The sequence below is a fragment of the Camelina sativa genome, chromosome 6, assembly GCF_030686135.1.
Source record: "Camelina sativa cultivar CO46 ecotype springtype chromosome 6, ASM3068613v1".
Lineage (NCBI taxonomy): Eukaryota > Viridiplantae > Streptophyta > Magnoliopsida > Brassicales > Brassicaceae > Camelina > Camelina sativa.
Window position 1 is genome coordinate 5,722,695 of NC_141885.1, and position 22,277 is coordinate 5,744,971.

General features: G+C 34.8%; 3 protein-coding genes and 1 pseudogene across 3 annotated transcripts; 2 read left to right on the forward strand and 2 right to left on the reverse strand.

The window, feature by feature from the left end:
- Positions 1 to 6,523: 6,523 nt before the first annotated feature.
- On the reverse strand, positions 6,524 to 9,230 carry LOC104790509 (V-type proton ATPase subunit d1). Its single transcript, XM_087456284.1, has 11 exons — positions 9,000 to 9,230; positions 8,730 to 8,919; positions 8,328 to 8,448; positions 8,082 to 8,189; positions 7,890 to 7,992; positions 7,707 to 7,787; positions 7,500 to 7,585; positions 7,340 to 7,399; positions 7,205 to 7,253; positions 6,962 to 7,096; positions 6,524 to 6,855 (listed from the first exon to the last, which is right to left on the reverse strand). Exons 1-11 carry the CDS (start codon positions 9,030 to 9,032, stop codon positions 6,724 to 6,726), a joined length of 1,098 nt encoding a protein of 365 aa, XP_087312410.1. The 5' UTR covers positions 9,033 to 9,230; the 3' UTR covers positions 6,524 to 6,723.
- A 2,494-nt stretch (positions 9,231 to 11,724) lies between these two features.
- LOC104790510 (V-type proton ATPase subunit d1) lies at positions 11,725 to 14,623 on the forward strand. The gene is made up of 10 exons (XM_010516280.3): positions 11,725 to 12,121; positions 12,370 to 12,490; positions 12,747 to 12,854; positions 12,963 to 13,065; positions 13,169 to 13,249; positions 13,334 to 13,419; positions 13,533 to 13,592; positions 13,680 to 13,728; positions 13,811 to 13,945; positions 14,169 to 14,623. The coding sequence occupies exons 1-10, from the start codon at positions 11,941 to 11,943 to the stop codon at positions 14,298 to 14,300; spliced, it is 1,056 nt and encodes a 351-aa protein (XP_010514582.1). The 5' UTR covers positions 11,725 to 11,940; the 3' UTR covers positions 14,301 to 14,623.
- A 101-nt stretch (positions 14,624 to 14,724) lies between these two features.
- On the forward strand, positions 14,725 to 17,179 carry LOC104790511 (uncharacterized). Its single transcript, XM_010516281.3, has one exon. The coding sequence runs from the start codon at positions 14,891 to 14,893 to the stop codon at positions 16,940 to 16,942; it is 2,052 nt and encodes a 683-aa protein (XP_010514583.1). The 5' UTR covers positions 14,725 to 14,890; the 3' UTR covers positions 16,943 to 17,179.
- Positions 17,180 to 18,075: 896 nt separating this feature from the next.
- Positions 18,076 to 21,348, reverse strand: LOC104698739 (uncharacterized; annotated as a pseudogene).
- Positions 21,349 to 22,277: the final 929 nt, after the last annotated feature.

Below are 22,277 nucleotides of genomic sequence, written 5' to 3' on the forward strand. Positions count from 1 at the left end.
GAAGATAAAGATAAAATTTGAGACGGAGAGGAATGAGAGAGCGAGTGTCTGTCTCTCTTTGAGACGAATCTAGGTATTTATTTTGGTGGGTGAAAGCAGGAGTAGTATGGACCACTAACGCCATGTAAGATATTTATGGTAATGTTGGTACAGTAAAATTTCTATAAATTTATAAAGTCAAGACCATATAATTTTATTAATTTATAGAAGTTTTATTTTATTGATAAATTAATAATTATAAATTTATCGATAAATTAATAATTTTTTTCATTTTCATAGCTTTGGACATTCTCTATTAAAAATAACATACATTTATTATAATTCACTAGAATTTTCTTAATTTATAATTTTGGATATTGTAATACGATGGATGTCGATAGTTTACTAGATTATGCAGGTGAAAATAATAAATATTTAGAAGTTTATACTTTATAAGAAATTGATGTTAGTATCCTTCATGATGAAGTCCAAGAAGATATTGCGCTATCTTTACAACCAATTACACGTAAAGAAGCAACTATCGCGTCTAGTTAACGCCACAATTTTGGGATGTAATTTGAGAAAACAACACAACAGAATTTTGATGCAATGAGAAAGATTATAGATGAGGTCCAATATGAATAAAAATTCAAGAATAGACAAACAACAATAGAGTCATATTTCACTAAATTTTCTTCTATATATATATATATTTAATTTATATCATTATTCATTTATGATATATATGAGACCATATTTTTACATCAAATTTCAAAAAAAGTATTATCTTATTGTTTTATCGATTTATGTAATTTTTTATACCGGCACAACTCGGAACCGTAAACAAATATTAATTTATAGTAAGTATTAACTTAAAAAATATTAATATATAGAGGTTCTATTGTATTTTGTGATTATAGTAAAGCTACTATCGAATATCCACTAATTATCTAACGCCATGAAAGATATTTATGGGTAACGTTGGTTTTTTTTTGGTATCAATGTGAAGATCTTTGGCATCAATGTAATGTTAGTATTTGATGATTATAATAGGGTTAATATCGACTAAACCTTATTATATAGACCAACATTTAACAAGCGCGCTACCAAAAAGTTCGTTTCTCCCAGTGGATCCAATATGTTTGGATACAATTGTATCTTACACACGATCCGAATAAGGTAATATCGGGTCATTAAATATCCGTGTGTTTTTGTTCAGTTAGTTTACCTCTTTGCCCTTGATTTGGTTTTTTTTGTAGAGGTGGGCATTTTAACCGAACCGAACCAAACCAAACCAAACCGACCCAACCGAACCCAAACCGACCCAAACCAAACCCAAATATACATTCAAACCATTTGGTTCTATTTTTCCTTAATCCGAATAACCGAACCGAACCGATAACCCAATGTACTTTTTTAATTAATATTACCATAATTTGTAAATATGTAATATTCTCACTAACCCACGATTGCTTCCTCTCGCACATGTTTGATTTTGTTATTTTCTATAATTTTTCTAACTAATTAATTAATGTAGAATTAGGTTTAATGGTCTCTAACCCTATGTTAAAGTATAAAACTCTACAGACATCAAACTTCCTCTGTTCTCTGCCCTCATAATCAACGTCATTGTCTCTACTCTCTACGGCCACAGTAAGAATTTTAACATAATTAAATTCTAAATCTAGCAATACAATTACGTCTATCTCAATATTAATTAAATGTTTTGTTTGTAGATGTCCAAAAGAAACACGACTAACAACAAAAGAAAAGAACCTGAGTCTCCAACGTTGTCGCCAAAGCCAAAAAGAAAACTACCCTCAAGATCACCGGCATGGAAAGTTTTTACGAGGCTGGAAGATGACGAGAACCACTGCTCCTGCAATTTTTGTGGTAAAGTCTATTCGTGTAATCGTGCTACATGTGGAACCAGCAATATGATGACACACATGAAAAAGTGCAAAGCTTATTTGGATCATCTTGAATCTGATTCTCAGAATGTCATAGTCTCTAGTGGTGGACGTACTAGTGATCGTGGTGGTAATGGTGTTGATATGATAAAGCCCTTTCATCGAAACGTGTGTAGGCAAGCAACGGTGAAAATGATTATCATGGATGAGTTGCCGTTTTCTTTTGTGGAGAATGATGGGTTTAAACTTTTTTGTGAGATGGTGTCCCTTGGTTTAATATTCCATCACGAAGAACAATTACTAGGGATGCTGTTGGTCTGTACAAAGCTGAGAAATTTGCATTGAAGACTCTTTTAAGTCGAAATAGGCAAGCCATGTCGTTTACCACCGACATATGGACTTCTATCACGACTTTGAGTTATATGGTCATTACAGCTCATTTCATTGATATGGATTGGCAACTACATAGAAGAATTATTAGTTTTAGTCCTATTTCTGATCATAAAGGAGAGACCATTGCCAATCAGTTTTTAAGATCTTTGGATGATTGGGGTATTGAGAAAGTTTTGCTATCACATTGGATAACGCAAGCGGCAATGATAAAGCTATTAGTGTTTTGAAAGAGAGATTGGGTAATAGAAACAATGATGCTTTGATGATGAATGGTGATTTTATGCACGTACGTTGTTGTGCACACATTCTTAACTTGATTGCTAATGAAGGTCTTGATGAGATAAGTAAAAGCATCATAAGTGTTCGTAATGCCGTAAAATATGTGAGGTCTTCAAGTTCAAGATTGGAATCATTTAAGCGTTGGGTGGAGATTGAGAAGATAACAAGAGGAAGTGTGGTACTGGATTGTGTTACTAGGTGGAACTCCACCTACTTGATGTTGAAAAGTGCACTTAAGTATAAAGTTGCATTTGATAGGATGGCTGATATGGATAAACCTTATGATGCGTGGTTCAAAGAGCTTGATTCTAATGGAAAGAAGAGGAAAGGACCTCCAATGGCGATTGATTGGGACAAAGCTCGTCATATGGTAAAGTTCTTGAAAGCTTTCTATGATTCGACTTTAGCATTCTCTTCTTCTATAAAGGTGACATCAAATGGTTGTTTTAATGAGATATGAAAAATTCAGTCAAGTGTGCAAAGTATGGCTTTTAGCCAAGATTCTGATTTGAGTGAGATGGCTTCTGCAATGACGACCAAGTTTGAAAAATATTGGGAAGGTACAGGAAAAATCAATAAGATATTGATAATTGCTAGTGTACTTGATCCTCGTCGCAAAATGGTATTTACAATGTTCAGCTTTGAACACATCTATGGAAAAGGTAATCCAAAATGCCTGGAAATGAAGAAATTGGTGACTGATGTTTTGGAGAAACTATTTAAAATATATAGTGCTCGATATGCCAATTCAAGACTACAATCTTCTGCTACCGGTGATGGTGAGAATGTAACCCAAGTACACCAAGACTTTTAGGATATGGAGGTCGACAACATTGATGATCTTTTTCTAAAATTCACGGTTGCTAAGAAAACTTCTTTAGAAGAGGTAAATTAGCTAGAAAAATATCTAAAAGAAGAACTGCATGTATCTACTGAAAATAGTTTGAGGCTTCCGTTTGATCTTCTAGGCTGGTGGAAGACAAATAGCTCAAAATACCCAATTATGTCTTTAATGGCTAGAGAGGTTCTTGCAATACCAGTATCTTCAGTTGCATCGGAGTCCGCTTTTAGCACTAGTGGTCGTATTCTAGATCAATACAGAAGTTGTTTGACTCCTGATATGGTCGAAGCATTGGTTTTGACTCAAGATTGGTTACGTGCTGCACTTCGTTCAGAAACAATGAAGTCTCTTGATAATTTAGAGGAAGAGAACAAGTTTATGGATTCACTTGAACAAGGTAATTTACTTTATCTTTATATATATATATACGAGAACCATTTACTCTCTCGTCATGTCTATTGCCTATTTTTTTTTTTTTTGGTAGAGTTTAATCTTCCATCTCAGACTGAGAATGCACACGTCTAAGTAAACGATCAGCAGAAGAAGATGATGGGTCATGGAAAATTGTTATGTTATGTTGTTGTTGCTGGTTTTCTTTATTTTTATTTTCTCCTAAGTCCTAAACTTCCAGTTGTTAGGCATTTGATTTTAATTTGGTTGGTTTTCTTTAGGTTTTTCTCTTCATGGTTTATTTGATTTTGAATTATTCAACTTATATAACTTATTGGTTATTTTATTTTTAGGATATCAAAGGACAGTTAATTTATTTGTTAGTGTTCCATTATTTATTTTTTTTGAACCAATCTAAAACTGAACCAAACCGAATCGAACCGAACATAAACCGACTCAAACACAAACCAAACCGAAATAACTTTGGTTGAGTTTGGTTAAAGTTTTATGAAAACCGAATAAACCGAACCGAACCGAACCCAAACCGAACCCAAAATTAAACCGAAATGCCCACCCCTATTTTTTTCTTTTCGTTTTCTCTTTTCATGGGGGTATGTAATGGAATTTTTGTAAAGTTTTTTTTTTTTTTCTGTTTTTGTACACCTCAATTAATAATAGTATAAATATCCCCACAGTTTTATTTGAATAAGTCCTTTTATTTTTAGGACTAGGTTTTGTATTAATTTGATGCAATTTGATGGATTCGTATGATATTAAATCTAAATTATTGATCGTTTTAAGATCTATACAATTCGAGAATTTGGTGGCTTTTTCGTATGATATTAAATAATATATCGTGAGCATGATAATATTTTACAATTGAGGAATAAGAGTTTGACTGAACACATTTGTGAGAATATAGGAAATAACATTATTATCAAATATAACATGATATTTTTACCATATAATATGGTTATGAATTTCTATAAATTTACCATATAAGAGGTTTCTAATTCATCACTGCAAAGAATAGAAATAAATGTTTGACTATTTGACTATACAAAGAAGAAGTAGAATGATGGAACAACAAAATTACACACAGTCTTAAAGTTCTTCTTCAGGGTTCTCATTTCTCAAAGCATGTGTAGTATCGTCATGACCACCAAGACTATGCGTTATAGTGCATACTCTTCTTTTTCTATTGTTCTAATCTTATTTGCTTTTGTCTCTTTCTTCTAATCTTTATTATTAAACGGTATGTACTTTGATTTTAGTTTTTATACTCTTCCCATGCCTTTTTTCTAACTACAAAAACATGCTTCGATAAATAAATGGGTATTCAGTGATTTAGTGGGTATTTTTATATCAGATCTAAGAAAAAAATGTTTTATTATGTGATTTCAGGATAGTGTGAAGCATAATTAGAGAAGAAGAAAATAGATAGCCATCCGGCCCATCCATAGTTGCCGATAAAGGTTTTTACGAATAACGAAATCTAAAATTTGATTTAACTACGTAACAACTTTTTACTCTAACCATATATTATTGCAGTTTTCTACATTTGACATGAGATTTTAATTTCTGTTCAGGAATTTTATCTATCAGAAATATATATTAAAGATTTGGAATTGTTGACAATTTTTGGGGCAAAAGCTTTCCCATTTTCCACTTTTTTATCTATCTCTTTATCTTGCAGGATACTAATGGACAAAAAAAGATATGGATGAACTCATTCAAAGAATAATATATATGTGCTTCATGTCTTGCTTGTTACGAAAAAGGTAAAAAAAACTACATATGTGTCTCATCGTTTAAGACGTTGTAAACGAAGATGTATGTGAATAATGTTATAGGATATTTTATAGAGAAGAACAAAGGGATCGATTAAAGGAAGGGTCTTTGATTGATCCTAGAAGTTAGTCCACCAAAGGGAAGCCCATTGCTGCAAGTTACAGGTATTGTGACTCGAGCTAGAAATTCCAAACATAAGAGATGTGACCGCACAAACACACCACACCACACCAGTATCATTTTCCTCATCCGTATACATCAGCTCTATATATAGCGTACTAAGAACCCGTAAACCAAAAAGGTGTCTTGCAATGGGTTTTGATTACGTTACGCTAATATGAGCTTTTTAAAGTATAAAGAAGATAATTATGGTGTGGTGTGTCTACGTCGTGACATCTATGGTTGGAATTCGGCTTAAGCCACACCAACCTATGACTTGAAAGATCATGTACCTTCGATAAAATTACTTCTTGGATCATTTAAAGAGCCTTTCTTTGATTGTTTCTGTATTGTTCTCCATGAAATATCCAAAATGAGCAAGACATCAAAGTTACAAAAGAAGCAATGTATTCTTCTTCGACTGAGTTTAGTGAACAATAGTCGAGTTGATGATGAGAGAAAGGTTAAGCTTGAAATAGAAAATGACAAAAAGAAATCCTTCATATGTGTTTCATTGTGTAGTGTATAGTTGTGTAATGTGATATTTCACTTAAAGCAATATATGATCAATCAAAGCAAGACCCTTTAAGTATTTCATGGAGTAACACCTATCTGATGTGTGATTTTCATCACAACTATTTTTATAAGATTTTCATCACTCCGAAGACGAATTTAAGCTGAAAAAGATGTTAATGGCCGCCAAAGTAATTTGATATTATTACAAAGAGTTCATTAGTCGACAATAGAGAACTAAGCAAGAATATGGCCAAAAACAAACAAATAGGAAATAATTATTCTTATTGGGGAAGATTTAATACACGCACGCACGCAAAGCGACATAAACAGTGAATGTGAACCGCAACAATATGGTAAAGAGGAGCGACGAAGAAACCCAACAACAACAATATGGGTTTTTCTTATTCTCCACTTTTTCAAACAGATTTCACAAATTGTATATGTGTTTTCGACTTCTTACCAGACTCAGAACATGTAGACAACACTGTCGTGGATCCTAGACTTCTGGTTCTGTGCAACACATTCGGATATCCACATCAGGTTCCTGATCTCCTGCTCCCTCAACCTCATGTACGCAAAGAAAACGGCATAATGGAACTGCAGATGTAATGTTTAAGCAACCACTGTTAGTAACTTAGTATTAACACAACTTCAGTTCTACAGGAAAGTTCTTTGCGGTTCATTTGGGGAGAGGGAAACAAACCTGTTGCTCAAAGGCTAAGCAAAGCCTTCTGACTTCTTCTTCATAAAATGCCTTGTCGAGCATCTGGCTCTCTCCATAAGACATTTTAGAGAATATAGCTTGATACGGAGGGTACTTCTCCATAACACCACGAACCTAAAGGGGAATGACAATGGGATTCATTGAGCTATAATGACAATGGGATTCATTGAGCTATATTCGTAAATATTATATAATTATAAATGTATTAGCTAGTGGATTTACCTGATCTATATCCTCGCAGATAGCAAGCTCCTCGTGGCCATACGGATAGCTTCAGAAGCAAAGATCAAAACCATGGTGAGAAATACATACAACCATTGAATGGAATATATCATTGGACTGTAGAATGCTTCTTACAGGAGACCGAAGTTAGAGTACAGCTTCTTCCTGTCTTCTCTTGTGAGCTCAGTGCCAATACTGTATAGCAAAGAAAACAAGTTTAAGTGCCTGTATAAACAAGACATCAAAGCGATGCTAACATCTTGTGGTTTCCAAGCACGAATCAGTAATTATTTACCTATTGATGGTGATATTCACTGCTCTTCTGTCGGCTTCAAAGGCCAAAAGGTCAGACATAATCTCTGATGTTGCCCCACCAAGTTTCTATTTCGCATACATCACAACAACAAAAAAATATGGGCGGGGGTTAGCTAGATTCTGACATTTTGTTTTATAAGAAGATTCTGAATTTTCAAAAACATAGATCTAGAAATCGACTAAACACCTGGCAGAACTTGTAAAAATCCTCAAGGTATGCTTTGTAGAGAGTATTCCTCATAATCTCTATGTTCATGTCATCGAGATCCTACAAATAATGCGATATGCATGTGATACTATATACTGATAACAGAAACTAGAAAACAAATTGCACAAGATTGATTGAAAGCATAAATTCATGACTCTGTACCTCTGATGTTAAGCATTCAGAAAAGTATGGAGCAAGAGGAGTGTCCACAAGCACCAACCTATAGAGTTCACGCATGTTCTGAGCAACAACTAGTGTAGCAATACTGGAAAAAAGGTAAGAGAGCATGAGAAAGAAAAGGGGTCTGACGCAGCTAAGGAGTAAGGTATAATATAATAGATGAATGTAGGTCACCTGTCAAACATGCCTAAAGGGTGACATTTCTCGAGCAACTCCTGAACATCTCTCTCGTGCAGGGTTCCAGTGACAATGAGCACGACATTGTCAATCATGTGGCCATATCTGCATACAAAACCAATATCTCAAATGCCAGCGTCTTAAGTTTAATAGATCATAATCTTCACCTTCACATAGTGAAAGTAACAAATCTTAGACTAAACTTCGTACACTGAAACAGTCTGTAAACATCTCAGACATTACCTGATGTACTCCAAAAAGGTAGACATTGGCTCAGTAGCTTGGCAGAGCATATGTTTGTAATCATCAACAAGCTTGAGAGTACACTTCTCCACAATTGTGGTGGTATGTAGAGGCGACGGCTCTGCATTAGAAAACATCAGATTCAGATACAAGAACCAGCAATTTTGCATTATTCAAACAAAATAACATTGAGTCATCTAAACATCAGATTTCAGATCACATAAACAACATTTTGCTAACAAGACTGCAATTGTTCACATGGAAATTTCTTAAATTCGCAGATAAATTAGAATAATTAATTTAAATTCAAATACCTAAAAACCAGAAACTCATAGGCAATGAAACAAAATTCAAATTCAAATCATCAAAAATTTGAGCCAATGAAGGATCATCATGACGAACCGTTTTGGAGATAAGAGCCGTATTTGGTAGCAGAGAGATGCATCTTGATGTCGTCTAGGTTCTCACACTGACATAAGTTATTGTAATCGGCGGTGGTGAGAAGCCCAGCACGGTGACCCCTGACGATCGCCTCCAAGTATCCGCCATGGATGTTGAACGTAAGCGCCTCGAATCCGTACATATTTCTCTCCTGATCGTAGGAATGATTCAGATGTTAATGATTTGTGGCGGAAGAGATCTGATCTGAAGAAGAAAGGAAGAAATCGATACAGAGATTGATGCGATAGCGAGGAAGAAGATCATTCTTTGAAATTGATTGGATTTTGCAAGCTCTTCACAGGTATATCTAAACCGGTCTGCAAATCGAAAACCACGCACACTTTTTCGTCTAAATTTGTTATATTAATTCGATATTACAAACAAACAAAATATATCAAACCAATTAGAAATTTACAACCCATCCTATTTTTTTTTTTTCTGATACACATGGTCACTTTATTCATTTCTCATCTGAACGTTTTTTCTTTTAATAACATACTTTTTTTTGTTTTTTTTTGTTTTTTTTTATTTTTCTAATAGCTATTTTGATTATAGCTTAACAGGATTTATTGAAGTTGAGTTGCAGACAATATTATAATTCGATGTAAGTTGCAGTAAAAATTATGTAGTAAAACAGCAGTTTGAAGTAATGGATCGCTGTAAAATTATAATTTATTACTTTTATCAAAATTACTGACTGGTGACATTTTTGTGGTAGTTGTTGCAGTATGTATTATTTGATTATAATTATTAAAAATATTAGTAAATATATTTCTCAAAATTATAGAATAATAAATTAATAAAATATATAAATAATAAAATAATTTTAATATACAGAAATTTAACTAAACTTCTTTGTTACATTGCAAATTAAAAAATTAACTACATGTATGCCATAATATTTACAATTTTACCATATTTAGGTCTATGCCTATTTTCATTTCAAATGATAATAAAAATATTAATTTAGGAAAAATATAATATAACTAATTAAAAAAGTTATTAAATAAAAGAAAAACAGTAAAAATTATTTTTATTGATATATGAAATAAATAAAAACAAAAAAAATAATTTTTTGTATTATATAACTGAATTTTCGTTTTTTAATAAAAAAAAATAACTCAACTTACCACATCTTAACTCATGAAAATTTCCATGATGTTGAATAATGTCGAGTTAACAATTTTACAATGGATATAACTCAAAATTGTAAGTCAACCATAACACATTGTAAATCAAACTCAACTTTAAAATTTTTAAATTTGTTGTTGATTGGTAACATTTTTGAATAATCTATGAGTTAAGTCCATAACTCAACTTAACTCAATGGTAACTCATGTTACCAATCAAAGCCTATATTTATCTGAAAAATAACTTCATAAAGATATCTAAGCAAAAATTAATTCAACTTATTAGGATCACATAGTGTCATAGTCTCTTTCCCAGCAATCAAAAAAACAAATAAAGCTTTTTTCAAAAAAAAATCTTATTAGGATCAATAATCTATATTTGTATTGCAGTTTTTGCTCAAAAATATCATTTAATACTTATATTCATATCCAAACAAGTTTAGTTAATTCTCTCTACTATATTTATAACCAAACAGAATTAAAATATTTTAAATATCCATATATATATTATTCCATAATTAATATAGATATTTAGAAGATTATTCCAAATTAAAAACATTTATTCTCCTATCATCTTTTTGATTTTAAATTTTAAATGTAGTGAATCATCATATAATACATAAAGTTAATAAAATGTGTATTTTTCTGTATATATTGTGATTTGAGTTTTTTTAAATGAGCGTATATTACTCAATCAATATAAAAAGTGTGTGTTCAACATACATATATAGTAAATTTACTGTATATAGTAAATGATAGAATTTTAAGAAGTTTATAATTTATAACTGATATATCTAAACTTAATAAAAAAGTTTTAAATTATGAATATTTAAGCATATTGAATTTTCAAAATAACACAAACGAGTTATATTACATGATGGGTTATATGATATTACATGATTGAATTGATAATATTTAAAAAATATATCATTAGTATGATACTTTAATACGAGTTAAATCCTTATTTTACTATTTTAACAACATCAATATAAAATATGTCGAATCAAACTGATTTAATTAAGATTGTACTAAACAAAAATTGTTGTGCGGTATACCACGAATTATACACTAAATCACTAAAATTAACAAAATAGTACATTAACAAAATTCGTATTAAAATAGTATATTAATAAAAAAAATCAAAAAAAAGTTGGTATGCGGTACACCGCGAGTCATAATGTAGTAATATCTTATAATTTCAGTAGATTTGGTTTGTACCTCAAGTTCAAATTGTATTCACCAAAAAAACAACAACAAAATACCAGATAAACCAAACATAAACAAAACAAGAAAATAATTATTAAATTGATTTAGCAGCGATTGATGCGATCGCAAGGAAGAAGATAACTATGTTATTGATTGGATTTGTTTGCAAGCTCTTCCTTATTGATACCGGTCTGCTAAATTGAAGACTTCCACGTACACGCGGTTAATTTATTTTTCCCCGTCCAAATCTGTTGATATTAATTCTAAGACTACAAACAAACAAAATATGTACAAACAAACAAAATACAATACATCATATTTTTGATTTCTAATTACAACACATAGTCACTTTATTTATTTCTGATTTGAACGTAATTTTTTTTTAATTATTTTTTGTTTTTCTAATAGCTGTTTTGATCATATTTATCATGAAAATAACTTCATATCCAAAAAAAAATTAATTCAATTTATTAGGATCCATAATATCTTAAAATGTTCAGTAGATTTGGTTTGTACTTCATTCATCAAGTCGTATTTGTCTTTAAAAAAAAAAAAAAAAAAAAAAAAAAACCGATAAACCAAACTTAAAACCAAGACAAGAAAGTAATTTCCAATTTTTCAGGGAACATTTTCGGTTTAGGAACAGCGAATGAGTATTCAATTTAGCAATCCGGTTTAAAGGACAGAATCGTAAATTAAACGTGCCGAGGACGAGTTTGCAAACAAAAGCTATCTTCTTCTTCGCCTCTATCTCTGTATCGATTTCTTCTTCTTCAGATCAGATCTCCGGCTACGAATCTTTGAGATCTGAATAGTCCTACGATCAGAAGAGTAAGATGTACGGGTTCGAGGCGCTTACGTTCAACATCCATGGCGGGTACTTGGAGGCGATCGTTAGGGGTCACCGTGCTGGGCTTCTCACCACCGCCGATTACAATAATTTATGTCAGTGTGAGAACCTAGACGACATCAAGATGCATCTCTCTGCTACCAAATACGGTTCTTATCTCCAAAACGGTTCGTCATGTCTCTAATGCGAGTTTTTGATGATTTGAATTTGATTTTTTTTGTTTCATTGCGTATGGGTTCTGGGTTTTAGGTTTTTTGAAACGCTCTCAAATCCCCAAATCTATCTGCGATTGAATAAATTTTGATGTGAAATTTTAGGATCTGAAATGTGTTGTTTAGTCTAGTCATTGTTTAGATTTTTCTATCAAGTCTACTCTTGTGGTGGTGATATCTGAACCTGATGTTTTCCAATGCAGAGCCGTCACCTCTGCATACCACCACAATTGTGGAGAAGTGTACTCTCAAGCTTGTTGATGATTACAAGCATATGCTTTGCCAAGCTACTGAGCCGATGTCTACCTTTTTGGAGTACATCAGGTAAAGTGTGAGATGTTTAGCTCTGTCTCAGTGTACGTAATTTAGTATAAGATTTGTTAGTTTCGTCAAGTTCTAGCCTAACGAGATCGCAGACTCCAGAGCAACTATTAGTTTCACTCTCTCGAAGGGAAATATTTAGATCATTCAGAAATATTAGCTTCAATTGTTACCTTTTTTTTCCCCTGGATATAGTTTAGGATACGATCTAGAGGCCTTTGTGATATATTGGGTTTGATCTTTTGATATTGTCATGCAGATATGGCCACATGATTGACAATGTCGTGCTCATCGTCACTGGAACCCTGCACGAGAGAGATGTTCAAGAGTTGCTCGAGAAATGTCACCCTTTAGGCATGTTCGACAGGTGATCTTTTGCATCTTCTTCTGTATCCCTTACCTGCTGCTTCAAACCCCTTTTCTTCTTTCTTCACTTTTATGCTTTTTCTCATCATACTCTCTCAATTTTTTCCAGTATTGCTACACTAGCAGTTGCTCAAAACATGAGGGAACTCTATCGGTTGGTGCTTGTTGACACTCCTCTCGCTCCATACTTCTCTGAATGCCTAACGTCAGAGGTAAAAAGCTCATGGATTTATTATTCTAGTTTTTGCTTTCAATCAGTCTTGTGCAATCTGTTTTCTAGTTTCTGTTATCACATGCATACCATATTATTCGTAGGATCTCGATGACATGAACATAGAGATTATGAGGAACACCCTCTACAAAGCATACCTTGAGGATTTTTACAAGTTCTGTCAGGTGCTAGTTTCCCCAAATCCTTTTTTTTTACAGAATCTACTTGTACAAGCTAACCCCTTCTTCTTTTTTGTGTATCTGAAATAGAAACTTGGTGGGGCAACATCAGAGATTATGTCTGACCTTTTGGCCTTTGAAGCCGACAGAAGAGCAGTGAATATCACCATCAATAGGTAGTGAATTACTGCTTCTCTTGAATGTCTTACCTTGTCAAACAAGCTGATGGTACCATCGTTATGTTGCTTTGTTTATCTACGCATTGGAACTGATTTTCTTTGCAATGCAGCATTGGCACTGAGCTCACACGAGAAGACAGAAAGAAACTGTACTCCAACTTTGGTCTCCTGTAAGAAGCATTCTACAGTCAAATGATATACTCCATCCACTTGTTGCATGTAATTCTTAACTATGGTTTTGATATTTGCTTCTGCAGCTATCCATATGGCCACGAGGAACTTGCTATCTGCGAAGACATAGATCAGGTAAATCCAAAAGCTAATATATTTATAATTATATAATGTTTACGAATTTGGCTCAGTAAATCACCTTATCTTGCACTACTAGGTTCGTGGAGTTATGGAGAAATACCCTCCTTATCAAGCTATATTCTCCAAGATGTCTTATGGAGAGAGCCAGATGCTCGACAAGGCATTTTATGAAGAAGAAGTCAGAAGGCTTTGCTTAGCCTTTGAGCAACAGGTTTGTTTCCCTCTCTGCAAAGGAACCCATATAACTTTCTTTAGTCCATAACATTTCGGCTTCAGTTTTTTTCTTTTTGTTTGAATTCCAAAACTTCTGCACTTAAATACATTACAGACCAGGGTGACAGATGCCAATTGCATTAAGCGATATATTATAGTAATATAGTTGTGTCTCTATTTTTCTAATACTAACAATGGTTGTTTAAACCTGAGATTTTCAGTTCCATTACGCGGTATTCTTTGCGTATATGAGGTTGAGGGAGCAGGAGATTAGGAACCTGATGTGGATATCCGAATGTGTTGCACAAAACCAGAAGTCCAGAATCCACGATAGTGTGGTCTACATGTTCTGACTGAGTCTGGTATGAAGTGTAATCTGGCTTAAAAGAAAAAGAAAAAAAATGGAGAATAAGAGGAACCCATATGGTTGGTGTTGGCTTTCTTCATTGCTCCATTTTCACCCCCAGAGAATCTTCTGTACAAACTTGCGTTCTACAGTTACTGTTTATTGTCGATCTTCGTGAGTGCGTGTATCAAAAACTCCATAATAAGAGTCTGCTTCAATTTGTTTGTTTGTTCTTTTGGCCATATTCTTTGCTTGGTTCTTTATTTGCTCCCAGTAAACTCTTTGTAATACTAAATAATTTACGATGCATACGAATTACTTTGGCGGCCATAACATTTTCTTCAGCCTGAATTTGTCTTCCCAGAGTTTACTTCATGTGCTAGCTAATAAAAATGTCTTGTAGCTTTTGAATATGAGAATCTTGTTCCGTTCGTTTCGGTTTGGTCGGTTTAGGAGTATAAAAACACTTTTACAATGAAAAATTGCAATTTTGGAGTTAAATCCCTAATTTGACATTTTAGCCCAGCAAAGACAACAACACATATCGAGTCTTCTTCTTCTTCTTCTTCGTCATCCTCCTCTGAGCTCCACTTTCGCATGACGCACACCTACTTCAATGGCGGATCCGCCTTCATCTTCCTCCTCCTACTCACCATCACAACTTCATCCTCTTCTCTTCCAATCCCAGGACTAGACACCTTCTTAACAAACCAATTCCGTCTCGACCCAAAAGCTACGAACGACTCGTTCGGATCTCTCTCGTCCTCTCTCAAACGCTCCCTCTCTTCATCTTCATCACTCCACTTCTCCTCTTTATCCCAATCACTCCTCTCTCTATCAATCTCAATCCCACTCAACGTCCGTTTCATCGGAGACTCATTCCCTTCCTCCGCCGCTTCAACTTTCTCCGAATTCATCTCCGCCGCCGTCACTGACGACAACTTCCATGTGATCTCTCCATCTCCAGATTCATCAACCAATCACAAACTCGCCGTATCTCACTCCCTCCACCTCGACGCGTCACTCTCTTCTCAATCCCTCTCGTCACGGCTCGATTCAACATTGAAATCCCTAATTTCAAGCACGACCTCGTCTCTCCGATCTAATCTCCTCTCGATCCCGTACAACCAAATCGACGAGATCATAAAGCAAGAGTATGAGAAAGAGAAGCATGGAGATGGAGGGGTTTACATCTACTTGATCTCGTTAGGCTCTCAGGCTAAACCCTATGCTTATAGCTACTCTCATGGCGATTCATCAGCTGGGTTTACGAAATGTTTGGGTAGTGTTTGGACTGGTAAAGAACGTTATCTATGGATTGATCTCTCAGCTGGACCTGTTGATTATGGTCCTGCGTTGTCTGGTGATGGTGTTTTGCCAAGAGGTGAGTTTCATCCTTTAGCAGCTCTTCATGGTCGTCCTAAATCAGAAAAGGCTTTACTTGCGGATTTGGCTTCATTGGTGTATAATGCTTATCAGGTTTTGATTGTTCCTTCTTTGAGAGTCCCTGTGCACTTTGATGATACGTTGGTAGTTCAGTTTATTCATGTTTATGGTTCAGAGGTTAAGGATCCGGTTGGGTTAGATTGGGAGTTTGTTAAGAGAACGTTTATGGATGAAGCTGAGAGTGGTGGGTTGTTGTTAGGAGAACAGAAGCTGAGTTTTAAGAGTTACAGTGTGAATTATAGAGAATGTCCTATTTGTTCGTTTGCGGTATCTCGTGGGATGAATTCGTATACTTCTAGGTTTCTGTTTGATAACTATACTTTGATTGTGAGTGAGTATTTGGACTCCAAGCATATGCATCGGGCGTTGACTGATTCAGCTGAGGAGTTGAGGAGAGTTGCGGGGATTGTTGAAGAAGAAGGAGATGGGTTTGCTAGGGTTTTGCCTGTTTATGTGTTTGATTTAGATATCAATACGCCTTTGTTGCTTGATCGGTATCATCAGTCTGTTGCTTTTAGAGATATGGTTATTGCTGTTAGAACTAGAGGAACTCAAACTGTGAGTGATTATACCTGCAATGGGCGTCATGTGTTTGTTCATACAAGAGACTTAGAACGACCTCTGGTCGGTTCCATACTTCAGAGCATGTGGGGTGTTTCTTCTACTCATTTGATATGGAGCCCGAGACATAACACAACTCTAGTTGATTACACATGGAGCATTGGGCAAACACCGTTTGGACCTTTCTCTGATATCTCGTCTCTATCGTTTGTTCAGAAAGACGCTGCTAAGAGAAACGTTCTCTTGACATCGTTGAACACAACTATCACAAGTGCAATCGATGTTATCGATTCCGCCGTCGCCTATGGAGGAGATGTGAACCTTCGGAAACAGAATCGCCACTCTGAGTTCATGCAAAGGTGGAATCTTATGAAGTACAAGTTTGACAAAACGGTTTCTGCTCTATCGCACAATGACTTCGAGATGGCTTTGTTCTACCTGAGATCAGCTTCACACGACTTGTACTCAGTGCATTCAGTGGTGTACCTCACGTCACAAAAGGTGGAAGCGAGTCTCAACTGTTTCAAAGATCCTCCGTTCCCATGGGGAACTGTTTCAGTGTCGGGATTCGGGTTAATGGCTTTGGGTTACGTGTACTCAAAAAGAGATAGACTCTTGAGGAGCAAAAGAAAACAGTTCTGAAGAATTCAGGCAACGCATGGTAATTTATAGCCATTACATTGGATAAAAGACTTACTAGTTTGGCTTTTGAGGTTAATACAACATGTACTACTATGAACTTGTTCCATTTGGTAATGTTGAACAAGAGAGAAATTGTTCCGATGCGATCCTCTTTTTGGTTGTCTATTTATCTTGTAAGTTAAAGAGTTGAACAAATGAATCTTTAGGCCCGTAAACTTGAAATTGGCTTTTCACAAACTGAATTTACATTATCTCGAATAGTATCGACTATCAAGAATGTTGAATGTACAGATTTGTGTAACTAAGGGGTATTGGACACGAGAATGTGAAAGAGTTTATTAGATATTTGAATTCGAGTGTTATTCCATTAAACATTTTATCAAATCTTTTAAATTCATCTATTATTGGATTTAACTTTTAAGTAGTCTTTTAAATTACTTTAGAATCTAGTGTTATTCAAGTCATTAAATTTTCATTTATATTAAATTCTAGTGTTATTCACACTAAAACCCTTCTTATTTGATTTTCTCAGCTTTCTGAGCTCAAACAAATTCAATGAAAAGATTCCATCTACATTCTCAAAAATTTTGTATCTCCTAGTTTAAATAAGTTATGGCGCACTAAAATAGGTTGATGTAAAGTAAATATTGTTAATTGTTGCTGTTGTATACCCTAGCTAATCTCTATTTCTATACTCTACTTAAACTATCAGTAAGAATCATCTATTAGATAAACCCACAATCTTTTATGGAAAGCTATAACCATAATATCATAAAAGATTATTATATCATAAAAGATAGAGGTAAAGGTTTCTAGACTCCTGGTAACTACTATATAACACAACATTATAACATAGCCGATAAACTATAGTTTCAATACCAACCAAAAACTTCATAATAATATCAATGTTACCTCAGCACGAACACTACACATTCTTCCATTTAATATTCAAGAACATCGCTTCTCACCATTATTGTGTTTTGTTTCGAGAGTGATTAAAGAAAAAAGGATGGATATACATTAATTATTAATATGAAGAGAATGTTGAATCATTACATACATAAAACTCATAATAATAAAATAGAAAAAAAAAAACTATGATGAAATAACAAAAAATAAATGTTTTTAAAATATCAGAAAGACAGTTGGGGCAAGCCAACCGAGCATGTGTGTTCTCCATCATGACATGCCTCCGGCGGTGGAGGAGGTGGCGGCGCAACCACGGAGATCAATGCATTCAAAGCTCAAATCTGCATCTCCATGGCAACAATAAGTGGTTTCTACCAAAACCACTGGCAACGATTGTTTCCGGCAACGGCTAAGCAGCTTCACCCTCCACTGTACACATGACAAACCTTTCCTCTTCAACTTCATAATCGTCGCTCTTTTTTTCCTTAACCGGTGGTTATCGAATCTCTCGACCGGTTCTGTTTTCTGAACTTGAGCTTCATGGCTTTAGACAATTAGCTATGCTCTACAGTGTTCTTCCTCTCGCCATAACCGCCAATGATCTATAAGCAGCATCTCGTACGGCTACACCACCTCCACCTCGAGGAGACGTAGAGGACGGCGACTTGGCGGCTGAGCTAATCCGGAGCTCCTTTAAAGATTGAATGATATTAGTAGAGGAGATCTGCTGGTGCTTCTCCGATCTCCATTTCTGCACCGTTGATTGAGTCGGTGGTTGCGGCGAAGAAGGTTTCTTCTTATTATGTTTACGCCGTGATTGATCGTAAATAAGGTTAGATCCATCACCGGAGATATCGACTTCGGGCGTGTTCGTTTTGTCGACGCAGGCCGCTGCGAGAAACGCAACATTTTTGATCGCCGCATCTAATCGACATCTAAAATTAGAAGCAGCGGTCGCCACAGCGTCTAGCCTCAAGCACCTACGGTAACCTAACGAACAACGATACCTGCGGCAACAAAACAAACAGACCCAAGTGAATTGACTTACATCATGTGTATATGTGTATAAGTGAATTTAATCAATTTATCAATAGTGTTTGTAATCTTTTGTTAATAATGTTTTTAGATATAACAAATTTAATTCTAAAACCATAAAATTTACAACATATAAATTTATAATCTTATTTTGCTAAAATTGTCTCAATTCATAATTTTAAAAAATTTAAACAATTAATATATCTACAAATTATTAGTTATTGATTTATAGATAATTAATATCAATATAAATTAATAAAAGTATTATGATCCTAACATTATTAGTTTACAGAAGTTTGACTGTAATAGAAATACATAGCCGTATATATAACCTATAGTTTAGAGATAACAACTTATGAGTCAACCAACGACTCATCAGATTTGGTCTTCGGCACACTATGAGCATCACCAGCTAATTCACCGTTGCTCAAACAAAAAAAATTCATATTTTAGTATAGAAGTAATAAAAATTGACAAGTGTATAAAATGTATGAGATATGTTGCTATACGGAGTAACTTCAGCAACTATTATCTTCCTTTTCTCTCGTTTTTGTATATTTTTTTTCAGCAAAAAAAAATATTTTATTAAAAATAGAATCTGTCAACATGCAGGGGTCCATCATCCAACTAGGTGGATTATTACAATCAGTATATAAATCTGTATTATGACATCCCAATTGTTCTAAAACATGAGCTACTTCATTAGTTGAACGTGTGAGAATGCAAAGGAAACTGATCTGAATAAGCCTCCAAGGAAGTGAATATCTTGTAGTAAACTATATATGGAGATATCCATCAAGCAACCATTGGTAGCATCAATCAATACTTTACAATCGCCTTCGAATCCCCGGCGGAGGATCTTGTCTTTGAACACTTGTGGCCGCTATCCATTCTGACACATCGCCTTTAGCTTGATGGAAGTAAAACAGAGGATCTTCATGGATGTTATTAAAAATAAAGTTATTACGCGATCTCCATATATTCCAGATGAGCCAGAACGGTAGTAGATTTTCTTCCTCAGGATTCAAACTATCTTTGTTTACCTCCAGCAAGGTTGATATATTAATCTCTGGATCTGTTGCATGGAATGTAGAAAACAGGGGAACATTTACCATATTCCAAACATATTGTGATGATGGGCATGTAAACAGAGTATGGTTGATGGATTCGTCGGACCTCTTACACCGTTGACAAACTGTATCAATGGGGACTCCACGAGTAACCAAACGTGTTGCAGTTCCCACAGATTTTGATAAAATATTCCATAGAAAGTGTTTAATTTTAGGCAAAATTTTTAACTTCCAAATTTGGTTTTTCAGAGCTAAGGTGCCATGTGGGGCAATCGTAGCAGGTGCATTATCAAACGGATCATGAGTGGCTAGCCAATATCCAGACCGAACGGTATACTCTTCTGATCTATTATAGTGCCTAATATTATTTTCATAGCATTTTGACGATGCCCATAAACACGAGAACCAACAGTGATAACGGATTTCGAGGTGTTAATTTGTTGTCCTGAATAATATTCATAGACATCAAAAGCATCCTTTAATGCTTGACAGTTCCGGTTGTTAGCTCGACAGAAAAACAAACTATCATTAGCAAACTGTAAATGAGTAATAGTTTGAACACCATTGCCTATTTTTATTGCTTGTAAATGTCCAGAGGAGACTTGAGATTTGATTAAATGGCTGAGGATATCAGCACAGAGAATAAATAGATAGGGTGACAGAGGGTCACCTTGTCTGATCCCGCAATCTGGAACCACCTTACCAAATGGAGTCCCATTTATTAGTACTGTGTATTCTACTGATCTGACCGTAGCCATAATCCACCTGATCATAAGCTTTGCTTACGTCTGTCTTAACAGCCATATATGTTTGAGAGACTCTCTTTCTCACTTTTAGAGAATTCATTAATTCGTGAGCTATCAAAATACTATTTGTGACCAATCGTCCAGGTATAAATGTCGCTTGGGAGTCAGAAACGATAACATCCAGATGGCACCTCAGTCGTATAACCAAACATTTTGAAATAATCTTATAGATGACATTGCAGAGACCTATTGGGCGATAATCAGAATGAGTTACCAGCTCAATAATCTTTGGAATTATGCAAATATTTGTGTTGTTTAAGCCTGGTTTCATCATTGAAGAGTGAAAAAACTGCTTGAGTTCATTTGTAATATCTTCTCCCACAACGTCCCAACATTCTTTGTAAAACCTTGCATTAAGACCATCGGGACCTGGCGCCTTATCATCGCCAATCTGTGCTAAGGCTTTGAATATTTCTTCATTTGTGAAGTCCTTTGTGAGTTCTTCATTAATTTCAGTAGTCACTGTCGGGATAAAGTCTGCAGAATCATGAGGAGAGACGTCGAGTTGAAATATACATTGTTTGAAAATACTCTGCAGCATGTCGACCATTTGCTGTCTCACCACTATAGGTATTGCCCTTATCATCATTTATAGAATGAATGAAATTCTGAGCAAATCTATTTTTTGTACAAGCATGAAAAAATTTAGTATTTCGATCCCCAACTTGTAACCAAAGGTTCCTACTCTTCTGTTTGCAATATACCTCTTCATTCTTGTAAGCGGAGGCAAGCTCTTGACGTAGTCGAGGGATTAGGTCTCTATCACATCTATGAAGACTAGACATTGCTCTGTTTAAACGATGTTGAAGAACATCAATTTGTTTGGCAGAATTCAGATTATTTTTGCGCTTACACCTTGCCATGTAACGACGACAGTGGTTTATTTGGTCAAAAATTGTATGATGTTGTTGTATCTTACAGACATTCCATCCCTCATGGACATAGTTTTTGAAAATTGCATCAACTATCAGTCTCTTATCAAATTGAAAAGGCTTTTGTTTAGTCGAATTAAGAATTCCTAATCGAAAAAGAATTGGTTTATGATCAGAACCACTAAAATCAAGGAACTCAGAGTTAGCTCTTGGGAAGGTTGCAGTTCATTCGGAGTTTACCAATAATCTGTCTAAACAACATTTAACAGTGTGTGAGTATCTTTCTCCCACCCAAGAGAACCTAGCACCGGTGAACTTTAAATCTGATAAGTCACACACAAACACCATATTTTTGAAATCTCTGAATGTAGATTCAGCACGCAGAGGACCACAAATTTTCTCATCATTAGATAGAAGTTCGTTAAAATCTCCTATTAAAGCCCAAGAGCCATCTATGTTCATGGCAATGTTTTCAAGTCGATTCCACAAATGATGTCACAGGTCTGGATTCGGGTGACCATACACACAAGACAAGTAGAAAGCAAACCCATAATACTTAATGTTTACATCAATGATTTGAGCATCCTGAAAGTTTTTGGATACCGAAACATTGTCTTTCCACATCAACGCTAGACCACCACTC